The sequence below is a fragment of the Ranitomeya variabilis genome, chromosome 8 (genome assembly GCF_051348905.1).
Source record: "Ranitomeya variabilis isolate aRanVar5 chromosome 8, aRanVar5.hap1, whole genome shotgun sequence".
NCBI classification, from domain to species: domain Eukaryota; kingdom Metazoa; phylum Chordata; class Amphibia; order Anura; family Dendrobatidae; genus Ranitomeya; species Ranitomeya variabilis.
In genome coordinates, this window is record NC_135239.1 from 35,570,814 (window position 1) to 35,598,448 (window position 27,635).

At 42.7% G+C, this 27,635-nt stretch overlaps 1 protein-coding gene across 1 annotated transcript; it reads left to right on the forward strand.

Moving 5' to 3' along the window:
* Positions 1 to 6,599: 6,599 nt before the first annotated feature.
* TTC22 (tetratricopeptide repeat domain 22) lies at positions 6,600 to 25,886 on the forward strand. Its single transcript, XM_077276925.1, has 7 exons — positions 6,600 to 7,298; positions 14,033 to 14,088; positions 15,371 to 15,486; positions 19,375 to 19,493; positions 19,987 to 20,148; positions 21,008 to 21,160; positions 24,134 to 25,886. The coding sequence occupies exons 1-7, from the start codon at positions 6,738 to 6,740 to the stop codon at positions 24,668 to 24,670; spliced, it is 1,704 nt and encodes a 567-aa protein (XP_077133040.1). The 5' UTR covers positions 6,600 to 6,737; the 3' UTR covers positions 24,671 to 25,886.
* Positions 25,887 to 27,635: the final 1,749 nt, after the last annotated feature.

Genomic DNA, 27,635 nt, shown 5'->3' on the forward strand with positions numbered 1-27,635 from the left:
CCTGTATTCATTACAGACTGTCTGGCGTCCATCCTTTTGACTAAATGTGGAGCTTGCGCAGTATAACACTGCTGACTATCTATGCCACTGTCCATGATCCCCATGGCAACCCTTTGCGCCTGCGCACAAACCTGTATTCACTACAGACTGTCTGGCGTCCATCCTTTTGACTAAATGTGGAGCTTGTGCGGTGTAACACTGCTGACTATCTATGCCATTGTGTATGATCCTCATGGCAACCTTTTGCGCCTGCGCACAAATCTGTATTTATTACATACTGTCTGATGTCTATCCTTTTTGACTAAATACGGAGCTTGCGTGGTGTAACACTGCTGACTATTTATGCCACTGTGCATGATCCGGACATCCATCGCGCATGTCCAGGCGTCTTCTCCATGGTGATTTTGGCGCCTGCGCATAAGCCTCTTTGACTGGTTGGTGTTTACTTCATTCAGCGCGTGCGTGGTGGAATATTGGCTGGTGCGCAGTTTTTTACTGGCGTCCCTTATATGCGCATGTCCGGAAGTCCCTTCAGCGCCGTATATCAGTGACCTATTGGAACGCCGCCGTAGCCTCACAGGTGATATCCATTTATCTCTAATTATGGCTAACATTTAAGGGGCATGACTGGGACAATGTTTTCACAACCTTCCCCTGACGAAGACGCTCTAGCGTCATCAATACGCGTGGGGCCTCCATCCCCCTCTTGGACCTTTTCCCAGCAATCCCCCTCTACACCCCAGTTGTGCTAAGGGGCACACGTTCATGTGTGTCTGCCATTTTGGCACCCTTCATCGAGGGTACATCCATACTTCTTCATCCTTAAGGATATCTGCTTCCCAGTAGCTAGGACTTTACCTCGCATTTGGTGATGTATGATATGGGGTGTTAGCATTAAGGATGGATGCGTACAGATCATACCATTCATTTATATGGTTTTGTATTTAATTGTCTGTTGGGACATATATTTATATCGGTCTCATGTCTGCCTTATGGTGAGGGATTGCTGGGCATATTTGGATCTGTGGTTAGGGGCTTGTTCAGCTGGCAGCACGGGGTATTTTGTATTTCTATTGCTACTGCTTTAAATTTGCTGTCAGACCTGGTGCCCTTTGTATCATCTGCACATATTGCATGTACTATCACATTGATCCCTATTATTGTGTCCTGGGGGATGTGGGTTGGTCCGTCTAGTTTTTAAATGTTTTTAACCGTTCGTCCTTTTTATTGACTCTGTTTGTAGCGATATGTTTAAATAAAATTTATTGTGCATGGTTGATCCCATTGTGTGCATATCTTTTTTCTTTGGTTTCTTTCTGTTACTTTTATATGCACATGGTTGATCCCTCCTTTCATATTGTGTGTGTGGTGCCCGCCTTCTTCTGTTTTGGTTATATAACCTCACTGACTTCACTTCGTGAGAACTTACTGCCAGGTCTCACTCTGTGTAGTAAGCTTTCACACTGCGAGCAGGGATGTCAGTAAGGTTAACGGAGTTCATCGGCTGTGGACTGTAATAACCTTACCCACGTCACTGCTCGTCACAGCAGCCGGATTCTTGTGTCGCACAGTGTGAGAACCGGCAGTGGCTGCTGCTCCAGGGTATGGAGCTGCGTTCTCTGAATAGGGCTCCATAGACTGGACGAATAAGAAGGGCATTGTCTTGGGACCTCCATATAGACTTCTGCGGACCCTGTGCATTCTTTTGCTACACAAACCACATAGTACTGTATCCATCCAAGGGGTCCCAGGAAGTAATAACGCTCCTAGTGGACAACACATCATTAGTGTTCCTCATCAGTAACAGTTGACCTTTTGTGTGTCCGCACTGCAGTAATGCCCCCTCTGTTCCTCCACATGATGACAGTGGCCCCATGTTGCCTTAATTCAGTAATAGTGTCCACCAGGCAATAATAATATTCCATTTGTGCTTTCATGCAATAAGTGTCCCCCTCTGTGCCTCTACAAAGTAGTAGTGCCCCTCTGTGCCTCCACACAGTACGAGTGCCATCCCCATGCCTCAACACAGTAATAGTACTCCTCGGTACCCCCACGTAGTAACAGTGTCCCCTTTGTGCCTCCACAAACTAATAGGTCCCTTCTGTGCCCCCACATTTTAATAGTGCCCCTCTGTGCCTCCACATAGTAACAGTGTCCTCTCAGTACCTCCAAACAGTAAAAGTACATTTTTGCACCTCCATACAGAAATACTGTCCCCTCTGTTCCCCCACAATGTAATAGTGCCTTTTCTGTGCCACCTTCTGTAGCAGTGTCCCTCTGTTCCCCCACAGTATAGTAGTGCCTCTCTGCACCTCAAAATTGTAATACTGCCCCCTCTGTACCCCATTGTAGTAATGTTACATTTTAGAAATCCCCCTTTATGCCACCACTTGCCAATAGATAGTTTCCCCTTTGCGATGTGTAGCCTTCAAATAACTAAGAAGACCCCTTCATAGCAATTATTGACCATATCACCAAGTGGATTCAACCTCAGGGATTGGAGATGGCTCAGATCTCGGCCGCTGCAACAATATATCAGCTTTATATTACAGCAGGGGTGGGGAACCTCGGACCCAAGGGCTGTTTTCGGTGCTTGATGGGCTTTTATCTGGCCCCCGGGAAGATTTCCGGGGACCACAGTGTTCAGGCTGGGAGTTGTATTTTGACGGCCACCTTCTTATTATTATTTTGTGGGGGGAGTTGGCGTGCAATTTGTACGGCCCTCGAAGGATGGTATAAATATCCAAATAGCCCTTGGCAGAAAAAAGGTTTCCCCACCTCTGTATTACAGCAAGCAAAAAGTGCAAATTCCACCATCCAGTGGTCAACTCATAACTTTACACCTATTTGCTTAAAAGCATCACTAAAATGCACATATATATGTATGTCCATGTGCAAGAAGGGGTTAAGTAATGGTTACAAGAAAGCAGAACTTGATTGAAATAGCCCTTGAGTTCCACAGATTTGATGGGGGACGGAGGGGAAGGTTTGTCGGTTTGATGGTTCAGATTTATAAAATAAACCCTATAAAATAATAGACACAAATTCATCTTCCCACAAAATCCTGGCTCGGCTAATCAGTGGCCTCAGCGACCATGTCCTGGACTTTCTCAAGGCTTCCATCGCTGACGGCTTATAAATTAAGACTAAGATGCATCAATGCTGAATCGGGGTGGGGGGGAAAGACGCGGTATGACAACTTTTTTTTACAACATTTGCAACTATTTAAAAACTTTTTTGCAACTTTAAATAACCCATTTAATTATCCAAAGAGAGCTAACATACAGAATAAATCTACTGTACTTTCACCACACCATGAAATCTCCACATCTAAATCTACATAAGGCGTACGCGTAGGACAAAAGTGGGCAGACGAACGATCATTTGTTGGTTTAATGGATGGTTTTTCTTCGGAAGGGGAAAAAAAATGTAACAGGCCGATGATGCAACCAGTGTGGAAAAAATATAACCTGCCCGAACGGCTTTTTGAACTTAGGGTCGAAACAAATAATCATTAGTTTTGCCCATTTTGCCCGACTTTTATCTAGGGTCCTATAGGATTATCCAGATCCTTCTCGGTTTGATCTCGTCTTGTGGATCCAGATGCATCGCTGATACAGAGGAACAACAGATTCTGATGATTCTGCAACTCCTATGTCTTCTCTGTAGGGACGGCATGTTACACGCTCATCCCGTAGCATTTACGGAGCATACATTAGGCAGGAACCCATTGTGCAACCTCATTCCTCCTGGTGTCAGACACGTTATGCTGGTACAGATGTGTCACTCAGCCGGTTATTTAATGTCACTGTGATTAATGTCGCCCTCGTGACTCCGGGCTCATTACTCGCCATGTAACGCCACAAACACAACCACGGTCATTATATAACTTTTCCCTATAGAATCCTAGTATGGGAATATTTTAGTAATGCGGCATAGGAACATGAAAATGTGTAATGTGAAGGGAACATTATGTTTTACGATGGTAGAGAAATACTTTTATTATAATATACATCACGACAGCATGTACAAAGGTTAAAGAAAGTGAATCAAGTGTATCATTCATAACTAGCAAGTGTGTGCGGCTATGAATATGGGGTCTATGGGAAAAATAGGAAAAAAATGCATTAATGTATAATATATACACACACACTCCTCATAATTCAAATTCATGCACCTAAATGGAAAAGTCGTGGAATGATGGAAATCGCAGGATGGAGACACATGTTAATGATGTGCAAATGATGAAAAATGGAAACAAAATTTTCAAAACTTCTCGATTTGTTCAGTATGGAGTATGCAGAGATCCCCGCACCCCATCATTGAGGTTATTAATGGTTGTCTGAGGAATGTTCTGCCGCACTGAATGCACTTGGGCAAATCATCAAGATCCGCTGCTGGCAGCTCCTTTGTAATTGCCAACCAATGACGTCCCATATGTGGTTGATGGGAGACACTGAAGGCCACGGTAAAACGTTTAGGCTCCAGCAGTATGAACAACATGCATCGTGTTGAAAAAAAAGCACATGGGAAACTTTGGAGAAATGGACGCACCACTGGTTCCACAGACAAATCAATATAACGCGGAGCTGTAGCTGTTAGTTCACTTGGAATGACGGCTAGAGAGCTCCAACTACCACTCCACGCCATATTCGCAGGAGAAGTACTGATGTGATGTTCCTTCATGAAAGCCTCTTCATTGACTTTACGCCATTGTTCTCAAAAGCTAAAATGGCGCAGAGCAAGACGTCAATGGAGGAAGGAGTGGAGGTCTATCCTCTGTCCTGGATGCAATGATGGCCAGGTATTGGTCTGGAGACAATGTGGGAAATGCAATGATGAGGTCTACTCCTAGGATTATGGTGTAGGGTGACAATGGACGGTATCCGGACCCCTCTAGTTTTCATTCAAGGTGCACTAACCGCGCAGCGTTACGTTTATTTGTGAAATCAGTGGCACGGCCATTTATTTTCCCACCACCCTTCGCCTTTTTACAGTATTTTACATCCCGTTTAAGGCAGAGAGCTAATATCTGAGGACATGCAGGAGCAGAATATCACCACACTGTAAAATGTCTCCTTTAGATGGGTACGGATCCTTTCTTTCCAGATACAGCCACCACCCTTGACATAGATTTATTTTCCCCGGTGCTCCCCACCCTGTTCTCTGCCCTGTCATCTTTACTCTTCTCTGACTCACCTCCCGCCCCAGTCCTGTCACTTTTTCTGCCATCATATTTACCCTTAGGGTGAAAATGTAGCAACCTCTTTGCAATGTGATAATAAACCAAATCTTTCTCTAGGGGGACATTTCTCGAATATGCAAGACAAGTGTATCCGAGCACTCTGCCTACAGGGGAACGAAGTTCAATTTCTCAGATATCGGTCTCCATTTGGCGTAGGCAGGAGATTTCTGTTGGCAGATGAGGCAGATTTCGATGTAATTTGCATTTGGTTTGCATTTCGCCAGACTGTGCTCTACACTGATGAGGGGCAAGAGCTGCCATGTCAGACGGTATGTAGGTATCTCCAAGAGAACAATGCGATCGGCAGTCCGAAACTGGACATGCCCAATAGACATCACTCCTTACCATTGGAAAGCCGGCACCCCCATAATGAATTGGACCATGGATCAAACCTATCGATATTGACAGATTCAGCCGACATTAGTCTAATGGGCATGGGGTCATAAATCTCCCAGTGATCTTTTTAGGGGGGATGAAATATGTCCCCCACATTGTAGTTCCATGGCTGCAGTCTATCTTATAATGCAGATCACTATACTAGTAGATATTGCATTCACCTACATTGTTACACATTATCCACATCACATTTTTATTGACTTTACATTGACTTCAATTATTATATTTTTTTTACACCGTTGAGACTAAATGATAAACTATACAGTAGGTATCACAAGGAGACGGATCGTGCAGCCTCTATTCAATGTCTCTTCTATCCTCTGTATTAGCCATTATTACACTTATTCATATTTCTGCATCGTGGATTCATTATTCCATTATTCCATCGGAGTTTATATTTGCTCCATCTAGTCTTACAGGTTAATTATTCTAATTAGGAATGACCTGGTGACTTCGATTGGGACTGTAGATCTCTCACTCATGACTTTTCACATTGCACTTGGATTTAAATTAATCCAATTACTTTTTAGGTCACTTGATATTTGACGTCGCAGTCATTTTTTTATTTTTTTTTAACTTTTCATTTTACAAAAATCTTACTTTTTTCAAGGTATACATCAAAATCATAGATGAAACCCAATCGAAAACATTGCTCTCCCCCCCCTACTGAGAGATATATCAAATGCAAGTCTTTAATAAAATTAAGAGGCTGTTGGACTAATTACATTTTTATAAAACTACTCAGAATGGTGACAAATAATAAATAAATAATGAATGGAAAAAGCGCAGCAAATACTCAACGTGTGCACAAGCCCTTATGGAGGAAGGATATGCTTTGGATTAAATGATGCCCTTGTGCCCTTTTCTTTGCAGGTTTGAACACCTCCCTATGTAGTAATTGTATCACAAGAGGAGGAAACGACTGTAGCAATAATCGTGGGATTGACTTGCAAAATCTGCACACAAACACTTTGGGTGAGGAGGGAATTCTTGGCAGCCTCTCCCTGCCTAAGCTCCTCCCGAGCTACAGGTGACTCAAACCAGACATACAAGTATAGGGAGCAGGTAAGACGAGAGGAACATTGCCCTGCCAACCATGGAGGAAGAGCCCGGCGTGGACATAGACACTCTCATAGATGAGTTTGAATATTTCCCTGGTTATTTCCACTTGGAAATGAACCTGAACTTTGAGTCGTGCACCCCGGCGAACTGCAGAAGAAGAGACATCAAACTCAAGCGAGAGGTCCTTCAGTTCCAACTGGAGTTCGACTCGAGTTTCCAGCACTGTGGGATCAGGAATTTATTGGGAGTCTTCTCCTTCTACCTGGACGAAATTAACAAAGCCAAGGAGATTTTTATAAACATTTGCAATCAGGATCCAAATAATTTAAACGCTTGGGCCAACTTGTCCTGTGTCTACGACAAGCTGAACATGGAGGAGGAGGCCACGCAGTGTGCGGATAAGATATCTTATCTGATGAAGCTGGATGCAGATGGGGACAGTGACGAGACTAGACTCATGGCTGCACGATGCCTGGCAGAACAAGGCTACGCTCACGCGTTCGATGTAGGCCAGATGACCGACCAAGACAACATGGAGAAGCTGATAATGGGAATAAGTCTGTATGATAAAGCCGTGGCCTATGGCAAACACAAGGTCAGTTTATCAATAGGATATAGTCACATCGTTTTTCAGTTCTGTCTTCATAGTTTCTAACGATGATCATTTGTGCTAATAATGGCATTTTACTGATTTTTTTGCTATAAGATAGCCAATAGCATAGCTTGAACTTGGCGCACCCAACGCAAAGTCTCCAATAGGACTCACGGGTCTTTATTAGCATTGGTCTTCTCATATGGGTCAAAGGATCCTTTTGGGCTCTCCTAGGCTCCAGGGTCCGGGTGCGGCTGGAACCACTGCACCTACTATAGTTATGCCCCTGAAGATAGCCATCTTCCAGGAAGACTTCCTCTGCCGTCACATAACATGTTTTTTGTGACATTTTCACTGTAGAAAAGTCACGTCCACAATTCACTGGTAAGAAAAACTCTCTTGGTGGCAATATAAAATCACCATTGATCACTAAAGTGCAGCATGTCAGATCCCAAACCTTTCATCTCATTGCCACCAATCTGTACTGTTCATATATATAACACATGCTGCCCATTTTTCTCCACACGTCATAGTTATCAACATTGGTTTTGGCAAATTAAGCATGTAGTCACACTCTTGGTCCTCCCTGAAAAAGGCAACAATCCTGCCCGTTTTTAAGCAGTGTTTGTAAGACACATCCCTTTCGGCCTAGGACACCCGATCATTTGTCAGGATTGCTCCCCAAAAATTAAGACAGTCCTTGCAAATTCAGAACTTTTAGCAAGTAGGCACAGTTCTCTGTAATAGGGTCTGCCCCATTCGCCACAACTCCATACTTATCCTCTATTAGCAGCTTCAACGTAACATCTGATTGTCTGTAAAGAGACATTTTAAGATTTTATTAAATCTATAAATTGTGCTGACCCCTTTAATGGTGCCCAAAGTGCCAACAGCACCGTCTGTCATTGGGGAATGGGTTCCGTTGTGCGATATTTCTTCCAAACCAGAAATATCCCAGACACAAATTTTAATACAATCAGACAATGCTTTTTTTTTACAAGGAGGCAATGCTCTTTATAGTTATGACTCAACAGAGGTGTGCACTTGGTGGTTCCCACTAAGGGAAAAAACATTGACAACAAACACCGCTTCACAAGATTAGCAAGGTCCACTTCTCAGAGCCTGGGACATCTCGAGTGGCGTCTGTCCAGTAAATCAAGGGTTACTTTGGCAGAAGATGGTTGCATCCTCCAGCACTGGGTCAGAAGGCATCAATTCATATACATTGATCCATGTCACCTATGTGTCGTCTTGGAATAACCCCACATCTGTATAGCGGAGTACTTTAGTCTTACTTAGGGGTCTCTCAGTCCATGAATTTGGCAGTTTCCAGCCTTGCATGCTTGAGGCCATTATAAGTTTCTGTTCTTATTTACTGGGGGCAGCAGCTAAGGTATTGATGACATAGAAAAAAAAAATCTACAAAAATTTTTATGTGGACCCTAAAAAAGGAAAATGTCCCTATAGCGCAACTATGTAAGATGCAGCACTAGTAGTCACAACTAGGTGGGGATCCATAAGTGCAACGCTCCCATGATGGGGGCCCTGATATAGACTTTGCATTGAGCCATAAATATATCAATGTATGCCTCTAAAGTATAGTGGTCAATGGTGATGGGATTATCTCAGAACAGATGAAGAAGTAAGGAATATACCCGCTCCCTATATATGAGCTTGTTTTGTCAGGCTCCACGGAAAAAGCGCTCCAACCATGCGTTGTTACATCCAGATGAAGAAAGGTGCATCCAACACTCCAGATTAAAAACTTCTTTATTCCATCACCCTATAGCCATAAGATTCATAAAAACTTGCCAAGGTAGTGTACAGACGCAACCCCAGTATGGAAACGCGTTGGGTGGTGTCTGCACATTTTAGTGGATTTTATCTGATGATTAAATAAAGAAGTTTTTAATCTAGAGTCTTGGGGGCCCAAAAGGTCCATTTGGCCCATGTGAGAAGACCAATACTATTAAAGACCCACGATAGTTAGGGGACCTAATGGAGATTTTGAATTAGGGTCCACAAGCTTCAACTTCCTGCAGAGGATCAAGAACAGGAGAGGAAACAAGCAATGGCGCATTTTCTTAACGATGTAATTATTGGGATCATATCTTTAGTAATTTGTATTTAATGCACTGGGGAACAAATTATTTTTCCGTCACATTGGAAATGTAGCTGCTTTTTACCCATTTACAAGCTGGGGTGCCTTACTAGATGCTTTAGGCCTTCAAGGAGTGGCAGCAATCCCAGAATTTGCCCTTGCTTTAACTTTTATATTACAAGTTAAAAAAGAAGTCAACAAATAGAATACGCGTCGTTTCTGGAGCAATTTCTTCTGTCTATTTCTAGCTGCAGCACACGAGTATTAGCTTAGGAAAAAACATCCCTCCTCTTCCCAAAACAGTGCCACCCCAGCCTGTAGGCTGAGAGAGGTATTGCATCTCAATGGAATGACCTGTGATGGCGGATACGACTCATGGACAGGAGCCGCACTTATTACATTTGTCAGTAGCTGTGTTTTTCTAATGTTGATAGAATCTATCAAAGGGTTATTCCCAAAATATTAAGTTATCCCTTATCCAAAAGGATCCGGGATAACTGCTCTGGGTCTCGCTGCTGGGACCCCCAAAAATCTTGAGAACGGGTCTCTGGATCTTGAATACCAGGAGTTGCAGAGCATCGTTTTGAATCGGTTGGACAATGTCTATGGGACTGCTGGAAAAAGCCCAGCACTGCGCTTCACTTTTTTCTAAGTCCTATAGACAGTGAATCAAGTGGAGATCGAGCATACTCATATTCGATCCATTCAATTTAGAGCCCAATTCCCAGGTACTTGATGCCCAATTCTGGAAATCTTGGTTGGGTCCTAATGGTCAAATCCCCAGCGATCAGTAAGTTATATTCTATTCTATGGATTAAGCATACCTTAACATTATGGAAATGACCCTTTAATAATGATTAAATCCTGTTTGTATTAAATAAATTGCAAAAATGTTTTGTGGTTGAGAATATTTCCTTTAAAATGTATTTTTATGCAGATTGTATTTAAAGGAAACCTGTCACCTCGAAAAACGCTGTTTACCTGCAGATATAGGGTAAATTTGCAAGCAAGCACTTTACTGAAAATTGCAGCTACAGGGAGAAAATTAACTTTATTCTTCCTGGTAGCCCCTGGATTTCAGTTATAGAAGCGGCCGAAGTGACTACAGTCACCACTCACTATACTGGGTGCGTTGGTTATAAGCACACCTCAGCACTTTGATTGACAGCCAGCTCCGCACAGATATGTTGCGCCAAGTGATGTCAATCAAAGTTCCAGGTCATGCTTACAGTCACCGCACGCAACGATTAACCCTATATCTGCAGGCATGTATGGTTTTCCAAAGTGACAGGTTCCCTTTGAAAGAGAGAGGTCCATCTATTAGCCAAGCTAGAAAATGGTTTTACTGGTCAGTTATAAGATCTGGAGATACAGTTTTGCATGAAGCTCCATCAGATTGTAAGAGCTAAACCTACCCGAGGACAATATACAGCAAAATAATGTAGAGCAAAATGAACAGCAAAGCCAATATTTTCATAAAACCTGACATTGTTTTGCAGACAGAACCCAACCTATTGTAGATTATCTATGTATTATTACTACATATATCAAACAATGGCCCCATTATATTATTGTGCATTGCTCAAAAACAAGCACAATAAGCTCTTAATATGTCCACACGTAATCAGAAAATGATCTCCAGTGACCTCTGCGGATTCCAGTGATTTACCTAATACTACATATAGTCAGAAAGCCTCCGCTGAGCAGTCCTACACCAAACTGGGTGGTCATATCTGACACTAATATTACCATACTGGGCCCTTACCGATCTGTCGATGGTTGGAGAGCATTAATGTTCACTGCTATAGACATGGTGGGGATAAATGGTTGACGGACACTACTGGCGTTCAAATCTCTAGGGAAATAAAAATTGGTTCATTGGGGGGGGTTATGGTAGCAGAAGTTGGGCGGCCCCTCGTTAATTCGTATGGTCATCCTTAGTCATAAAAGTGTGGGCAATATGAAGATTTTAGTCTGTTGCTTAAGTTTGCCAAGTGTCCCTGAACATCTGAGTCTACGGAGACCTCCAAAACACCCAGGAGAGTCTACACGCCACCCAAGAGCAGCATTTACGGATGCCAACCCAAACAAAGAAGGAATTGTCAGTCAATGGAGACTAGTCTTGTTGTCCTGTATCTGACTGGAGTGGACATTGTGACTGCGTTGCAACGCTTGTCGTTGGAGAAGAGTTGCGTCCAAAAATGGCCATATTTTGGTCACTCTGGCCAGAGAGTATGATCAATGACCACTATCATTATCTCCTACTGTGAGATTGGGCAGAGGACAGGACCTAGCCAGCCACCAGTGGTTTTCCGGAGATAGGTTGGGAAGTCGATGGAGTCTCAGGAGATGAGTCCACATAGATGCAGAGGGAAAAATAAAAGGGACACAATAGTAAAGGAAGATGGATCCGGGTCCGAAAATCTTTCACAGGTGTCACTCCTGAAAATCTGAGGCTCGAGTCGTGACTTGTGAGCCTCAGAAAACCATTGTAGGGTGGCCAGAAAGTGTGTACTGTGAGGATCATTGTATGAGCCCAAAAAAGTTTGCAGAAGGACTGGTTTCCCAAAGCATGCAAAAGTGGCCATTATTGTATGAAATGTGGAGAGCATGACCTGAGGGTGGAGTAAGAAGGATTGTGTCTACCGGGAGCCTACCGATACGAGCACTTCACCTCTTTCTCCTGCAAAGTGAAAACATTCAAGAGGCACCCAAAGCATAAAAGGAGCATAAATAACAAGTGCGACAAGTTATCCTGTACTATACAAACAAGCTAAAGTGTTACTATAGACGTGGACTTTGTAATAAGAGACTTTTCTCTGTGCAATGTTACACGTCGTAAACTCAATAAAAAGTGTCTGCGACTCTCCAGCGGAGTGCGGTGCACCCATCACTCATGCAATTTTACCATAATAAATATATTTAGTCTTTTTACTGTTGCACTCCCATAAAAGTGAATGGCGGACGAAAGAAGACACATGACTATTTAGCAATGTATCCCATTCACTTCTATTGGAATGCGACTCGACAAATATGACATGGAGAGAGTCGCATTATGCAATGTGTGAGTTGCGCAACACAATTCTGCCTGGAAAGTGGATCCGAAGTTGTCTTTGGCCGGGATCACGGAGGCTGCTGTTATTTGAAGACTGGGGAATAACAGTAGATCTGATAGCGCCATTGTTGGTTTCCGCAGTTTATTGCAGGGTGGGTATTTTTTTATTAGACCAAAGACTAGAGTTGTACGAGTTATACAATATGTGTCCTTTATCCGGCGTCACTCGATTGTTATTTTTTTGTGTGTGTGTATTTTAGCGTTAAGAAATTATTCCTTACATAAGTCTACGTGTACAGCCTGTCATTCCTGGTGGCCATGCTCAAATAGAGGAGTGTCCCTGTGCAAACAGCACCCATGTAAATCATCCCGTGCGCTACACTGAATAAGTCGGTATGGAAAACATCAGTTTCTAGCAATGTGTAATCTCCCCCCGGAATTCATAGCTCCATATTTTATACACAATTGCCAAGTCTTCTGTAATGGGGGGAGCCTCCTGGACTTCCAAAGGATTTGGCAAATCTTCCAGGCGCCATATACTCTCCAAAAAACAAGCAAAAATTCCGGCTGCAGTTCCCTTGGCGCACTGAAAATGGTGGTATAATCTTCTGCAGGAGCGCACCAGACTAACTGCATCTACGTGCCGCTGGCCTAAAGAGCGCATCCTTAAATGCTGCACACAGAGCCTCTGCACCATCGGAACGGCACCATGGCACTACCACTTCAGAGCAGCGCTTACGAGCTTTGTTGGAAAGAGCTTGTAAGCACTGTTCATATTCGACCACCGATGCTAGACTGCTCTGGTGGCTGGTAACACGGGCAAAAAGTAATAAACAGTCAAATAAAAATTGACTCCATTTAAGAACAGAGAGGAATTTTAGTAACATGGAAGAACAAGCAAATCAATTTTGGAACAAATTAAGCCGGACATGTCACTGGAAGCAAAGATCACCAAGCTACGACTTGCCTACATTGGACACATCATAGGAAGAGAGCGATTACTGGAGAAGGACATCATGGTCGAAGAATACAAGGAACAAGGCTAAGAAGAAGACCGGCAACTCTATGGCTTGATATTATCAGGATAACGTCAGAGAAGACCCTGGTGGACTTATCTAGACTTACACAAGATCGATCTTCCTACAGATTATTCACCCATCAAGTTGCCATGGCTCCAGACCGAGCCCAAGGCCATTAAAATAAATTGTAAAAATAAAATTGCAAAGTTGCTTGTTTTTCATGCACTTTGCATTTTTACCCCAATAACAAATATTAAAATAACCATTTTATAACTTTCTAGCACCCATCTCAAAAAGTCGGAAAGTAAGAAGTAATGAAATGCAAAAAAGTTTATCTTGAGATAAATAAGGCGGACAATGATATCAGCATGGTGATTGTATAATGTCTGACGGACCAGTTACTGGGTATACACCAGGTGGGGGTGGCAGGATGCATGACCCAGGAACCAATCATAAAATTGTAGCTTTTTTCTCAAAAATATTATTTATTACATAATGACTGGAGCTGCTCATGGGACATATGGAGGATATACGTGGTAATATTCTATCTTTTCTCATACAGATCTCCGTAGAAGAGAAGAGAAGTTGGTTCTTCACAATGGCGTCTCTCTGTATGAGGTAGGGTCTTTTATTTTCACCACACGTTGATTCATTGGCACATTAGGGTTAGTAAGGAACCAAGTTCGTCTATTTTAGGATCTAAAAATTGGGAAACTCGTCTGACAACTGCAATTTGTTGAAAATTAGGCAATGTTCACGACCCATTAGAAAATAATCATGCCAACACACGGTTTTAGGCTATGTGCAGGTGGAGGAATTAAAATGTACAAGTTTTCAAGCAAAAAAAGTTTTCGGGAGTGCTTTAGGAGGAGTTTTACTTTTCCATGAAAAGTTTTGGAAGCTTTTCGAAGAGTTTATTTTTTTTTTCCCTGTAACATTTTTTTGCAGCATTTTGATTGGTTATTGCCTAGTTTTGAGAGACTTCCATCAAAATCCACTTAATAAAAGTGACATGCACGTGGTGTGTTTTGCAGCCTGCAAAATGTTCAAAAACCTCCTCCTATAAACTGCAAAAAAAATAATTAAAATTAATTTTACAGTAACTGCATTACAAAATAATATTTTAAGTTTTTTTAGGCAATATTTGTGGCGTTCTGGGAGCAAATCAGATTAAGAAAAACTCCTCGCAAAACTTTGCATATACCTTTACTTCAAAGTTTTGATAAAGTGGTGGGAGAGCATATTTGTTTCCCATCCATATAGATTATGGGGTCCAGTACAGCAAGTATACAAAGCTTTTATACTCCACAAAAAACGACAGCTTGTGCTGACACAGTGTAATATAATAATTCTGAACAGTCAGTTGATTAAAGGGAATCTGTCAGTAGGATCAACCCTCGTAATTTGTCTATATGGGCATGTAGGTAATAGGAAATTGAATAAAATGATACCATGATATATGCGATCCGATGTTGGAATCCAGAGAAATCCACGTTTTTCTTAATATGCAAATGAGCTGTTAAGATCTATGGGCGGAACATAGATCTCCCTAAGAATCTTCCTCCAGAGCTTATTATAAATAAAAGGAGAGTTACCAGACTGACAGTCTGCTCTGCTGATCCACATGTCTCACACTGGTAACGCCACCTTTCATTTATAATAATCTCCGGATTCTCACTGAGATCTATGTCCCGCCCATAGATCTAAACAGCTCATTTACATTTTAAAACAAATTAGTATTTCTCTGGAATAAAACATCAGATCATAGATATGAAGGTATCATTTTATTCAGGTTCCCATGACCTACATGACCATATAGACGGCTTAGGGGGGTTGATCCTACTGACAGATTCCCTTTAATAGCCAAAAATAATATTTAGAATCTTTCCTTTAATTACAGGTTGGATGAAATATTAATTAAAAAGGGAAATGTGGAAAAAAAACGACTCCAGTTTTATAACAAGACGCTGATGCTCCTGCGGGAAGCTGCAAAGTCGTCTAATAATAATTACAAAGGTAACGTATGCTGTATGTTATCATGGGGAGTGTATAATATCCTGTGCATTATAATAAATAGTATATACCGTGTTCTATAATATACAATGTGTGTTATAGTAGGTACAGAGTTTTTTTTATTACAGGCTCAGTTTACAAATCCTTTGTTGCATTAAGTTGTTTGACTTTCCGTTTCCAATACTAAAAGACTTATCGGCAACGTGACGCTCATGTTCTTGTTTTCAGCCTCTATATAAATGGATTATACTGGAGGAGAAACTTGTTGATATATACAGTAGATTATCACCATTGACTTTCTAAATACATTGGGTGGGAGATAGTGAAGAGCTGTTCTCGGCTTTCTCGGAGGTCCAGATGGCAATGAATGCAGCTGTGGTGCAAACATGAGCCTCTCAGATTGGGCTCGGTAGAGTCCTGTTCTTGAGATTGCTACCGTCCCACCAATCAGTCCCCATTGATCAATAAGTTATCCTCCATCCTATCAATATGAGATACCTTAAAAATGTGGTAATAATGCGTTAACCCAGAGCCCACTATAGTAAAATGCGATAAATTTAGTTTCTTTTGCTATGTCCCACGTCGTAAGGTGGAATCTCTAAGGGTGCTCTCACATTGCATTCCGGTATCCGTTCGTAGTAGTAGACTGCATCTGGGTGTCCGCCTCTAGCAGGCCGACACGCCTGAAAATGATGCATGTTAGACCGCACATTCACTCTGTTGGCATCATTATAGTCTATGACCTTGTTGGCGCATACCTCGGAATTCCATTTTTGCGGGGGCGGGTTCAGACGTAAGCCCCGACGTAAGATGACCCTGGAGGTCCCTTCCAACTCTAACATTCTATGATTCTATGATTCAGCGAGAATGAACTGTTTGGAGCAAAGGAAGCTGTAGAGGCTGGATGGGAGCTGGAGCCAAAGAGGCTGTAGAGGCCGGAGACTCAGTGTAGAAAGACCAATGAAGAAGAGTGCATTAAAAGGCCTAACGGAGATGGCTCGGCAGTATGGAAGAGCTGATCAGGAGATCAGGAGTCTCACTGAAGTAATGTAATGCAGCAGAGCTGGATATTCCAGGAGGCACTCTGTGGTATCGTATATGAGACTACAAATGTAGGAGAGCTGGGAATCCTAGGAGGTACACTGTGGCACTGTAGGAGAGCTGTGTTTTTCAGGAAATATATTGTAGAAGACACCGGCGATATAGGAGACCTGGGTATCCCAGGAGATACACTTTGGCAATGTAGGAGAGCCCAGTGATGTAGCAAAGATGGCTATGTTAGCAGGCACACTGTGGCAAAGAGAAGCAGTGCACATGCTTAGCAGTGGCATGGATGCTAACTGCTTGAATACTCAGGCGGCTGTCTACCACCTGAGCTGGATTATCAGACCAGAAGGTTAATCTGTAAAGGTGCAGAGGAACAGTGAGCCAGCAAGTGGAAAAAGCAGCGTCCATCCAGGAGAATTGAATAAAACTAATAAGTATTCAAGTTATGTATTAAGACGTTTTAAAAGGGTCAAACATTGACACACAGATTAGCATTTTATAGGAGGCAAGGAATAAGTAAGTTTGGAGCGTCAAGGTCAGATGAAAACTACGCTGCTGCCTTTTTAGAAAGAATGATCACTGTTTACTTAGCAAGCAAAGTAGGACCGATAGCCAGTCACAGATGACTTAGTCAGGTAAATTACTGGGATTAGGGCCACACCAACTTACATACTGATGGTAAAAGCTGTTAGGCAGCCTATAACTTTCCCATACTTAAAGAAAACAGTCAAGTATTTTGAAAAAGAAGAAAGAAAAAAGTACAGTAGAGTATTTTCAAACTTACTAATATATATATGCATATTGGACATTGTAAAGATTCACTGTCTCTTGTAGGCATTAGGAAGTGTTCACACAGGCAATGCAGTTTTGGTCCAAACACTTGCAGCTTTTTATTGCTTTCTATAGGTTGCACAGCAGGAAAACAAACTCACAAACATAAATCCGTAGCCTTGTCCAGGCGCTAACAAAACAGAACAGATCCTGGTGCTCATACACGGCTCAGCTAGCCCCAAGCTTAGTTAAACTAAACAGATATTGTCCATAGCACCCACTGATACTTGTGGTTCTCTGCAGCTCTCACAAAAAGACAGCTCAGCTTTCCTAGCTGATCCATGCAGTCTCCATTCAGAGAGAGACCCCGACGCGTCTCTCGTGCTCAGCTACAGTTCACATTTTGGCTGATCACTCCCCAGCAGCACACTCGCCCCTGCTTTATCCAGCAGACTGATACTCCCTCAGGAGACTGCCACTTCATGAAGCTACCGTACTTCCTGCTTGATAGAGAGACCCTTAGAGCTGAGATGCAATCATGCCCTTCCCAGCTATGGTCCATATCCCCCACTCTGCCCAAAGCCAAGAGCTGGGCACCATCTGCCAACCCACAGTGCCAATAGAGTCACTGTCAAAACTGATTATTGGGGAACACCATTCCTGCATTTCACATAGGCTCTGCCGCCTGCACATCATGTGACCTTGTCAGCACACATCACATGTACATCACCACACATCATATCACCTTGTCACCCCAGCCGACTCCTGGCGGCGTACCGGACTACTGGGCGCTACCACTTCAGCCCATAAGTCCGATAGTATACAAGTCTTTGACCACTACCTCTTCGTAAAACACAGAACCACAGTCTGTGCGTATGTCGAACCGGGCCATGGGATAGTTCTTGGGGTCTCAATCGATACACCTTACCCCATCCCAGGGACTAGGACATGCTGGTGTGGCCCCTATCAGGGTCACCAAATTTCCTGTGTCCCGAAGTCCCGTCACTTGAACATCGTTCAAAGTTACTTGGTATACACCAGGATGAGGAACAGCACTGCAGGCAGGGTAGATGAAGCAGGAGTAGCACTGGCCAATGCTGCAGCCATTGGTTCTGGGACTTCATCAGTTCCATCAATTCTTTGTACCAAGGTGCTATGTGGACCTTGCTCCCGGCATTTCAGACCCTGGTTCTCTTACGGACAACTCCACTTAAAGAGATGGCTCCCAGCTCTCCCAATCCGAACTAGCGACGCCATGACACCTCAGTAATGTCACCGTCTGGCAGGGCAGCTCTTCCGTGCTTTCAGACTGGGTTTAGCAACCCTGTAGCCTCCTTTGCCAAGGACATTCAATCTCTACACTGCATTCACCTGTGCTCGCTTGGACTTCACGCCCTCATTTCATTTACCAATTGTTCGGTTTATATATAATATGCAGAGAGATATAGCTGATAATACGCACCAGCATGGTGCATTAGCCACAGAACCATTCATAACCCTGGCTGGACATCCTTTAGCTATTGTTCAAGGAATTCTTAAATTTAGAAAACTTATCTTTCATACACCCTATTAGGAAATTCTGAGTTAATAGAGGGGGTTCTCTATTCTGGTTCTCACCACTTAGCCAGAGAGGAGGACAGCTATAAAGAGCATCTCTCACCCTGGAGGACCTATCCTGTCCTGTGTCACAGAGACAACCTATTGATCATGGAATGTTAGAGTTGGGAGGTGGAATGGACCTCAAGGGTCATCGTGTCCAACACCCTGCTCAATGATTGGAATGGGCACTGTGTAATGCCTCATTTCCCCTGTGGTGGCGCTGCTGGGAAATTGAATACTTACTATACTTATTACCACCGATGACACCTGATTGTTGGGAGCCCTCCCCGAGGGGGACACTTTATGATCAACTTATTATCAAGGAGTTCTTCTAACAAGTAATAAATGTCGAGGTGGAAGACCCTTTTTAAGTCTTTCTCGTCAACCCTAATAAAGTGAATAGTTTTAAATAATAAGTAAAATGAATTTGTCTGGTGTCCTATATTCTCTCATATAACATTACCTATCTTTTAGCTTTATCCTGGTGCTACATTGGGATGATGCTGGAAAAGCAACATTTGTTTTCTACCACACCAATGGGAATTCATGACTACGGATTTTCAGGAACAGACCCCTTGGACTGCTTTAGCAAGGTTTGTCCAACCAGATCTCGTTTTGTGGATGTTTATACTATTACTATTTGTTCGGGTTATACAGTATGTGATTCATAAGCCGTGTCCATCCTATGCAAAGTCAAAGAGAAACGTAAGTCTTTGCGAGTTGATATTGGGAACGCATAGTAGCTAATACATTTTTCATGTGTGCAAACATGTTGCCCTTAAAAGTTTGTCTGCTTTGGACTACCCATTTTTTGTTAGCCGGGTCTCAAAACAATAAGCTAATTGCAAAATGTTGGAAATATCTGTGGGGGATAAGCTGTAATCTATGGGGAACTGGCAGCAAGTGTTCAATTTCCCTGCAGCGCCTCCGCAGGTGACACTAAGTACTGCTCACTTCTGCAGTAGAATACCTGTGGATGCAAGATAATCCGCGCCGCTCACCTCCCGATGCAAAGGTGGTGAGTGGCGCTGGATGACTGTAGACCTTTCTTGATCTGCTCATTTGTGTTTATTTTTATATAAACAGGCCATCGAAATAGGAAAAGGTGACCCCCTGATCCTGAACCATCTTGCCAAAATATTTCACTTCTTAGGAAAGCAGGAAATGGCTACGGGAATCTGTAACATGGCTCTTGATGCTCTCCAAGACCCCAAACTGAACTGGCAGGCGTACTGCACACGTTCCCAGGTAATGACCTACTGGAAAATATGTCTGAACCACGTGCATACTCCACACACTGAAAATTCAAGACATCCTGCAATTTATTAATTGATCATCTATATTTGTATATTAGTTAGTTCAACTTTATATTCTCTTTGTATTCAGTAAAGTTAATAATATGACCTTGATTCATTATTGCATTTGCGCCTTTTTATGCCTAATTTTTGGTGTGAGTTTTTTGCCTGTTTTTCATTTGCGCCTTTTTATGCCTAATTTTTGGTGTGAGTTTGTTTGCCTGTTTTTCATTTGCGCCTTTTTATGCCTAATTTTTGGTGTGAGTTTTTTGCCTGTTTTTCATTTGCGCCTTTTTATGCCTAATTTTTGGTGTGAGTTTGTTTGCCTGTTTTTCATTTGCACTTTCTTTTTTTAATCTGTGTTTTTTTTCGTTATTGGAGATTCAGAGTCTCCAGCTTATTTTTGCCAGATTCAATAAAACAGCAACTTTTTAAAAGATCGCTAAAATTTTGCTCAAATGTACACTGGTCCTCCCCTGGAATGTCTGAATATTTTTATGCAAATTTTGTAACATTTTTTGCTCTGAAAAAAAAAAAAAAAGTGTGAAAAAAGGTTAAAGAAAAAAATAAAGAGCATTTTAGAGCTTGTGCAAAATTCATGAAGCACGAGAGCAGTTTCGATGAATCTGGCACAAAAACTGTCAACAAATACAAGAGTAAAAAAACAAAAAAAAGGGACTTTAAACCCCCCCCACAAATGATGAATCGGTCGCTATGTTTTTGTGTATTTGTGGTGTTATCTCAATTTTAATTGTAATTGATATTAGTCTACATTAACCTGTATCTTTTTTTGTTAATATTTTTACATTTAGATTTTTTTATGGATGTATGTGCGAGACTTGGAACGAGCCAAGTTAGGGTTCGGAGGATTGCCGGACAGAACTCATCTTACCAATGCCAAATCTGACCTGGACAGCATCATAGATGTGTACCCCTGTCTGAAAACATATCTGGAAATGGGGCAGGTGAGGGCCGCTAAACTGTGATGGATGCATTTGTTAAATCATTTTGCGGGAAAGTTATAAAAAATGAATATAGGAGGTTGAGGGGTCGCTGCTCACTGTGATGGAGTGTTTTCCCGAAGTTTCATGAGTGATTTTGGTCAAAGTTACGACCGAGTTTCATCAGTTTTTCTCATACATGAAAATAAAAAAAAAGGTTCTCCACCTTTTTTCTAACATTATGTGAAAATAGGACTGCACTCGGATGGCATCAGAATGCTGTCTGATTTTTTTTTTCACGGACCAATAGAACTTGAATTGCCCTCGTACGCAAGGAACGGACAGCTGAGTGAGCCCGTAAAGAAACTTTGAGCAGCGTAATCTGTACTGTAGTGTGGCTCTGACTCCTGACTCTTCTGCCTGACCCATCGCATAAATTTCCATCCCGTCTGTAACCCTGAGAGCTTTTGTTGGTGCTGTCACCTGGTAGAATGCCTCACCGGATTTCCAGAGAACATGGGAAGAGGGACATTGCCTGGGATGATTTTGGACTAATGGATCTACTGTAAATGGATTTTAAGGGCCATTTCATGAGGTCAACACATGTCCATAAAACTATTACAGTCATGGCCGAAAGTGTTGACACCCTTGTATTTCTCCCAGAAAATTATTGCAATTACACGTTTTGTTATACACATTTTTATTTTTATTGTGTGTATTGGAACAACACAAAAAAGTAAGAATAAAAAAAAGGCAAATGGGACATAATTTCACACAAAAGTCCAAAAAAATGGGCTCAACAAAATAGTTGCCACCTTTCCAAAATTGTGGGTAAACAACTTTGTTTCAAGTACGAGATGCTCATTCAAATTCACCAGTGGCAAGTAACAAGTGTGGGAAATATTAAATTCACACCTGACACCAGATAAAAAGGGGAGAAGTTGAAATGCAATGGCAGGAGATGTATGTGAGAAAGCCAAAATCCTTCTGGAGAAGAGTCTTTGGACAGATGAGACCAAGATAGAGCTCTTTGGTAAAGCACATCATTCTGTTTACCAAAAACGGAACGAAGCATACAAGAACACAGTACCTACAATCAAATATGGTGGAGGTTGAACAATGTTTTGGGGCTGTTTTGCTGCTTCTGGCACTGGGTGCCTTGACTGTGTACAAGGCACCATGGAATTTGAAGATTACCAAAGGATTTTGGGTCGCAATGTAGTGCCCAGTGTGAGAAGGCTCGGTTTGCGTCCTAGGTCATGGGTCTTCCAGCTGGATAATGAACACAAACATACTTCAAGAAGCCCCCAGAAATGGATGGAAACAAAGTGCTGAGGAGGTCTGAACTGGCCAGCAATGAGTCCGGATCTAAAATCCCATTTAACACCCGTGGAGAGATCTTAAAATTGCTGTTGGGAGAAAACACCTTCACATATGAGAGACTGGGAGCAGTTTGCAAAAGAAGAGGAAGGTGAAAATACCAGTTGAGAGGTGTAAGAACCTTGTTGATGATTAGAAGCAATTGATTGCAGTTATTAATTCCAAAGGGTGCTACCAAATATTAAGTTGAGGGTGCCAACAATTTTGTCTGGCCCATTTTGAGGGTTTTGTGTGAAATTATGTCCAATTTTCCTTTTTTCTGATTCTTTTTGTGTTGTTCCAATACACACACACAAAGGAAATAAACATGTGCATAACAAAACATGTGTAACTGCAATAATTTTCCGGGAGAATTTAAAAGGGGTGCCATCACTTTCAGCCATGACTCTAGAGTCTAGATCATATAGAGGTAATCCTCCGTCCCAAGGCCTTCAACTTTTAAAAAATTGCTTTTTACATATGTTAATGGTCACCTGTAGTTAAAATAAAAATTTCAGTCTCCATCCTTCATTCATTCTCAGACTCACTGATATGCAGTTTACAGGCCGGTACTACCTGGCTGTGTGCCTGTGTACTACACACTAGCTGTGTGCACCTCGCTAATACTTGGTGGATGTGAGATGTGTGTCCTGCATACAATCGTTTTCTTCAGCTCTCATTTATCACTGCAGCTACATTCCTCAATGTCCCTTCATGTGCTTTCCTCCCTATCCACAGCCTGTTTTCTCTGCTCTCAGAATACAGATGCTTTGCCTCCTGTCCACAGTTGGATCCAAGTAGAACCTACTCCCAGATGTTATCTCTAAGACCACATTCACACATCCATGGGTCATTGGTTTTGCCTGTTTTACATCCGTTTTTACACTTTTATTTTTATCACAGAACAGGTAGACTGAACATCTTTTTAACCATTAACTCCTAACAATAGATCAGTGAAAAACAGATAAAACATGGATGGAACATTAAAGTAAACAGGCTGCCTTCTGTTATTTTTTATCCGTTTTTCACAGCTTCCCATAGATTTTAATGGTTAATCTGAGTCTCAAGGGTCTGACACAAGGATCCGCTCTTAAAACTGATAGGTGTATTGATTAATGACATTTTATGGGTCCATGTGGTGTCAGAGAAAAACAAAACGGAAGTGTCACACAGATGTGTGAATGTAGCCTAACACTAAGAAAAGGGAGCGCAGAAAGAGCTGTCAGAGCCGGGAGCGGAGATCTGTTGGATTTGTCACGGTTTTGCAGACATGCTAGCTAGGTGAAGGACATTATTTTAATAAAGATTGTGTAAAAAGTTGTTTAATTTTCCATTTAGGAAGCAAATGAACAATAATAAAAAAAAAAATAATGCAAAGGTATACATATAGCTTTTAAGCCTTTTCTTTATGCTTTTTTCCTGCCTAAACAAAAAGCATGCAAATACTGAGCCGCAGCGTCCATAGAATCAGTTCATTTCCATATTATTTTTCCTTACAAATAAAATGAAGCAAAACTTTGGTAAAACTTTGATGTGCAGTGTATATGATGCCGCACCCCTGATGGCTCCTATGACTGTACCCTAATACTTAATAGTGCCGGCCATTCTTCTTACAGCTTTGGTCTATCTCTATTTCAGGTGTGTTATTACATGGGTGTGGATGCGGTGCAGGAGCTCATGTTAACGGATGAAGATTCCATAAATCAGGCTTTGGTTTGCATTGCCAAAGCCATGGAGTACGACCTGGGCGATACCCTCCCTGAATTGCAGCTACTGAAGGGTAAATGTCTACTCGTTAAAGGCGAGGAACAGAACGCAATCGAGTGTTTCAAGAAAGCCATAACCTTGGACAGCAAAGGCTCTCCAGCCACAGAGACCTTCAGATATTTAATGGAAGCATTACTCAGCCTCTATGGTCAAAGTAAAATCGCTGCCGAGACGCTGATCAAGGAGGTTGAGTCCTGGGTAAAAGAAGCTCAAGAGAAGTATGGAGAAGAAAGTGTAAGTCAAGAGCTGCAGGCTGTCTGCAGAAATAACACCACCGAGGTGGTCAGCCTTTCTAAGGTGATGATCGCGACTGGGAAAATGGACTTGGTCAGGCTTTTGTTCCAGTCTATGATGGTCAATGGCAAGAAACCCAGACTAAAACTGAGCAGCCGCTCGTCTTCCATCTAACCACATTAAGAAAAAACTGAGACTTTTCCAAATATATCTATAAAGAGGCTTGTAGGTTCTTCTCATGTCTCTAGTCTCAAGCCTCAAAAACGTGCTTGGGTTGACACCTAATTCACAGAACTGTATTTACAGCACGAAGGTCTGGTCCAATCTCGGGCCTACTGAACCAAGCGCGTATGTGCCAAAGATGCTGTTAGTTCGGGCCACAAAACCCACGGACAGGTTTAGACTTACTGACATAAAATGGAGGAGAAAATATACCCGCTATATGGTCACGTAGATCTGCTGCGGTCATTGGTATGAATATTAGAAACCTTTAAAGAATCGAAGGTGACAACCAATATGGCAGCGTTTCCTGTTGTCACTTTGGCCAAAACGATCGTCTCAACGAAATAGAAAAATAGCACTATCTGTGTAAGTAAAAGAAATTGAAAAATCAAACAATCAATCGTACATGGCAATTTTTATGTTTTGGGTGCCCAAAGGGAAGTTTATGCTGGTCAATTATCACTAGTTTTGGAATAAAAAGCCCAAGAATTGTCCAACAATGCACAAAAGGACTAATAAGAAAATGATTATTAGTTGTACTTGCATAAAAATCGTGTGTTCGGTGACGGAGTCAGGAATCGTAAACTTTTTCAGTACACAACTCATGGTGGCACAAGGAGACCCTGCTGCTCTATACGGAGCCTTAGGACTCAATGAACAAGAGGTCTAAACCTAAAGGTGGAAAGAACACTAGTGCCGAATGCACAATTATGCCTCCTGACCTCCCTATACACAAACACACACAGTTTTCATATTTCATCTATAGAGAAAGGGGAGTAGGCTGCTGTCAGATACCTTTGGTGGCAACTCTTTAGAAAATAAAAGATCAGGCATGCTGAAATTCAACATGCCTGATGCTTTTTTCCTGGCAGAACATCTAATGCACAACAGAGTTGGTCATTCCTGACTATATTGGTGTGCTCGGCTAACATTAACATGCTTGGCCTAATTAACACAGAGGTGACATAATAAAAGGCCACAACCAGTGACTCACTGCAGCCTAATTTTGTTAATGAGGCCACACGTGTTAACATTGACCGTCCAATCCTTTTTATATAATGTATAATTGCTGAATGTCCATGGTCATTATTATGTTGTTTTAAGCATTTTTGTGTAAATAAGCAGAAAGTAATGTGATTTCATAAAAAATAAAAATGAATAAGCCGAAGTTTGTCTTTGTCATTTCAATGTACCGTATTTTTCGGACTATAAGACGCACCGGACCATAAGACGCACCCCAAATTTGGGGTGAAAATTGCAGAAAAAAAGATTTTTTATAAGATGGGGTCCATCTTATTGTCCGAATTTAAGATCTCTTACCTGAGGGCAGGCAGTCGCAGAGCAGGGTCACAGGAGGCATGGTGGTGGCAGAGGTGAGGTGATGCTGAAGTGCGGTGGGCGGAACAGCGTGCACCTGAGCAGGGTCCCATCCTGCTTAGGTGGGCGACGCCATGGCCTGGTGTCCATGGGGAGGTTGCTGTGGCGGCGGCAGATGTGCGGTCACTTCCTCAGGTGGCAGCGGCCAGGGTCCCTTCCACATTTGAGGTGACGCCACAGCAGTAGTGAAGGAGAGCAGCAGAGCTGGGTGGTTTTCCTGGTGGCGGCGGGCTTACCGGCATTGTGGCGGCGACAGAGGTGCGGGCATGATGTGGCACGGTGAGCTGTATGGCGTGAGCAGGTCCCATCCATATTTGAGGTGAATCCGCGGCCCGGTATTGATGGAGAAAAGAGAGCAAGTTTTAGTAATTGCATGGTGTCCCTGATGAGAGATGGTAATATCTAAAAAATTTATAAAATCTTTCCGTATTGTGGGAGTAAATTTAATCGCCCAATCGTTGGAATGTTTTGGTTTTTTTTTCCCCTCTAACTTTAATCAATTTGAAATTACCCTTAATCCAATGCTTTATGTCACTGAGCTACGGAGCGTCTGAGAGGCCAAAAAGGAAACCAACACGTTTCTGGGAATACACAGTTCCCCTTCCTCAGGGTGTATTCCCCTAAATGTGTTGGTTTGCTTTCTGGCCTCTCAGACGCTCCGTAGCTCAGTGACATTACACACTGCAAAGCATTGTCGGCTTTGCGCAAACTCCCCGAGACTCTCCGAGATCCCCACTACAACGGAATTCCCTCCATCACCCTGACAGCGATTCCAGCTCTGCAGGAATGGACAGGACTCCACGGCACTTGACAGGGACGAAGCGACAGTGGGGTAGGATACAAGACATTCAGGCTGCACAGTTCCTCGCTGGTGAGTTACGGTATTTTCCGGTGGCGGCGGCCATCTTGCTGAGGCCGCGCATGCGCAGATTCACTACTCTGCGTCCCAGGGCTTCAGGAAAATGGCCGCCGCGATCTCCATCTGCGCACGAGCGGCCTCCCGCGGCCATTTTCCTGAAGCCCTGGGACGCAGAGTAGTGAATCTGCGCACGCGCGGCCTCAGCAAGATGGACGACGCCACCGGAAAATACCGTAACTCACCAGCGCTGCTGCTCTCCATCAATACCAGGCCGCGGATTCACCTCAAATGTGGACAAGACCCTGCTCACGCCATACAGCTCACCGCGCCACATCATCCCCGCACCTCTGTCGCCGCCACAATGCCGGTAAGCCTGCGTTACGAATATAAGACGCACCCCCCATTTTCCTCACAATTTTTTTTTGGAAAAAGTGAGTCTTATATTCCGAAAAATACGGTACCTTAATTGCATTACACGGGCGGCGATTCTTCACATTGTGCCCGGACTGGGACTGAAATGCAGCCCTGAAATTTGTGGGCACCCAGCCCCACTTATTGTATGGGGGGGGGATGTCAGATCTTTTAATGCAGTTATGGCAGAAGCTAAAATCTGAAAAGCAGAAAAAAGCAAAATCCCAAATTCCTTGGAAACCATGGTGGTAAAACCAAACTATGGCGGAA

What these genes read in the sequence shown, in the direction of transcription:
- TTC22 (XM_077276925.1), top strand. Translation starts at nt 6,738, where the DNA reads ATGGAGGAAGAGCCCGGCGTGGACATAGACACTCTCATAGATGAGTTT. An exon ending in ATGGCGTCTCTCTGTATGAG is followed by an intron (nt 14,089 to 15,370) that starts GTAGGGTCTTTT and finishes CTTTAATTACAG; the next exon opens with GTTGGATGAAATATTAATTA. An exon ending in GTCTAATAATAATTACAAAG is followed by an intron (nt 15,487 to 19,374) that starts GTAACGTATGCT and finishes CCTATCTTTTAG; the next exon opens with CTTTATCCTGGTGCTACATT.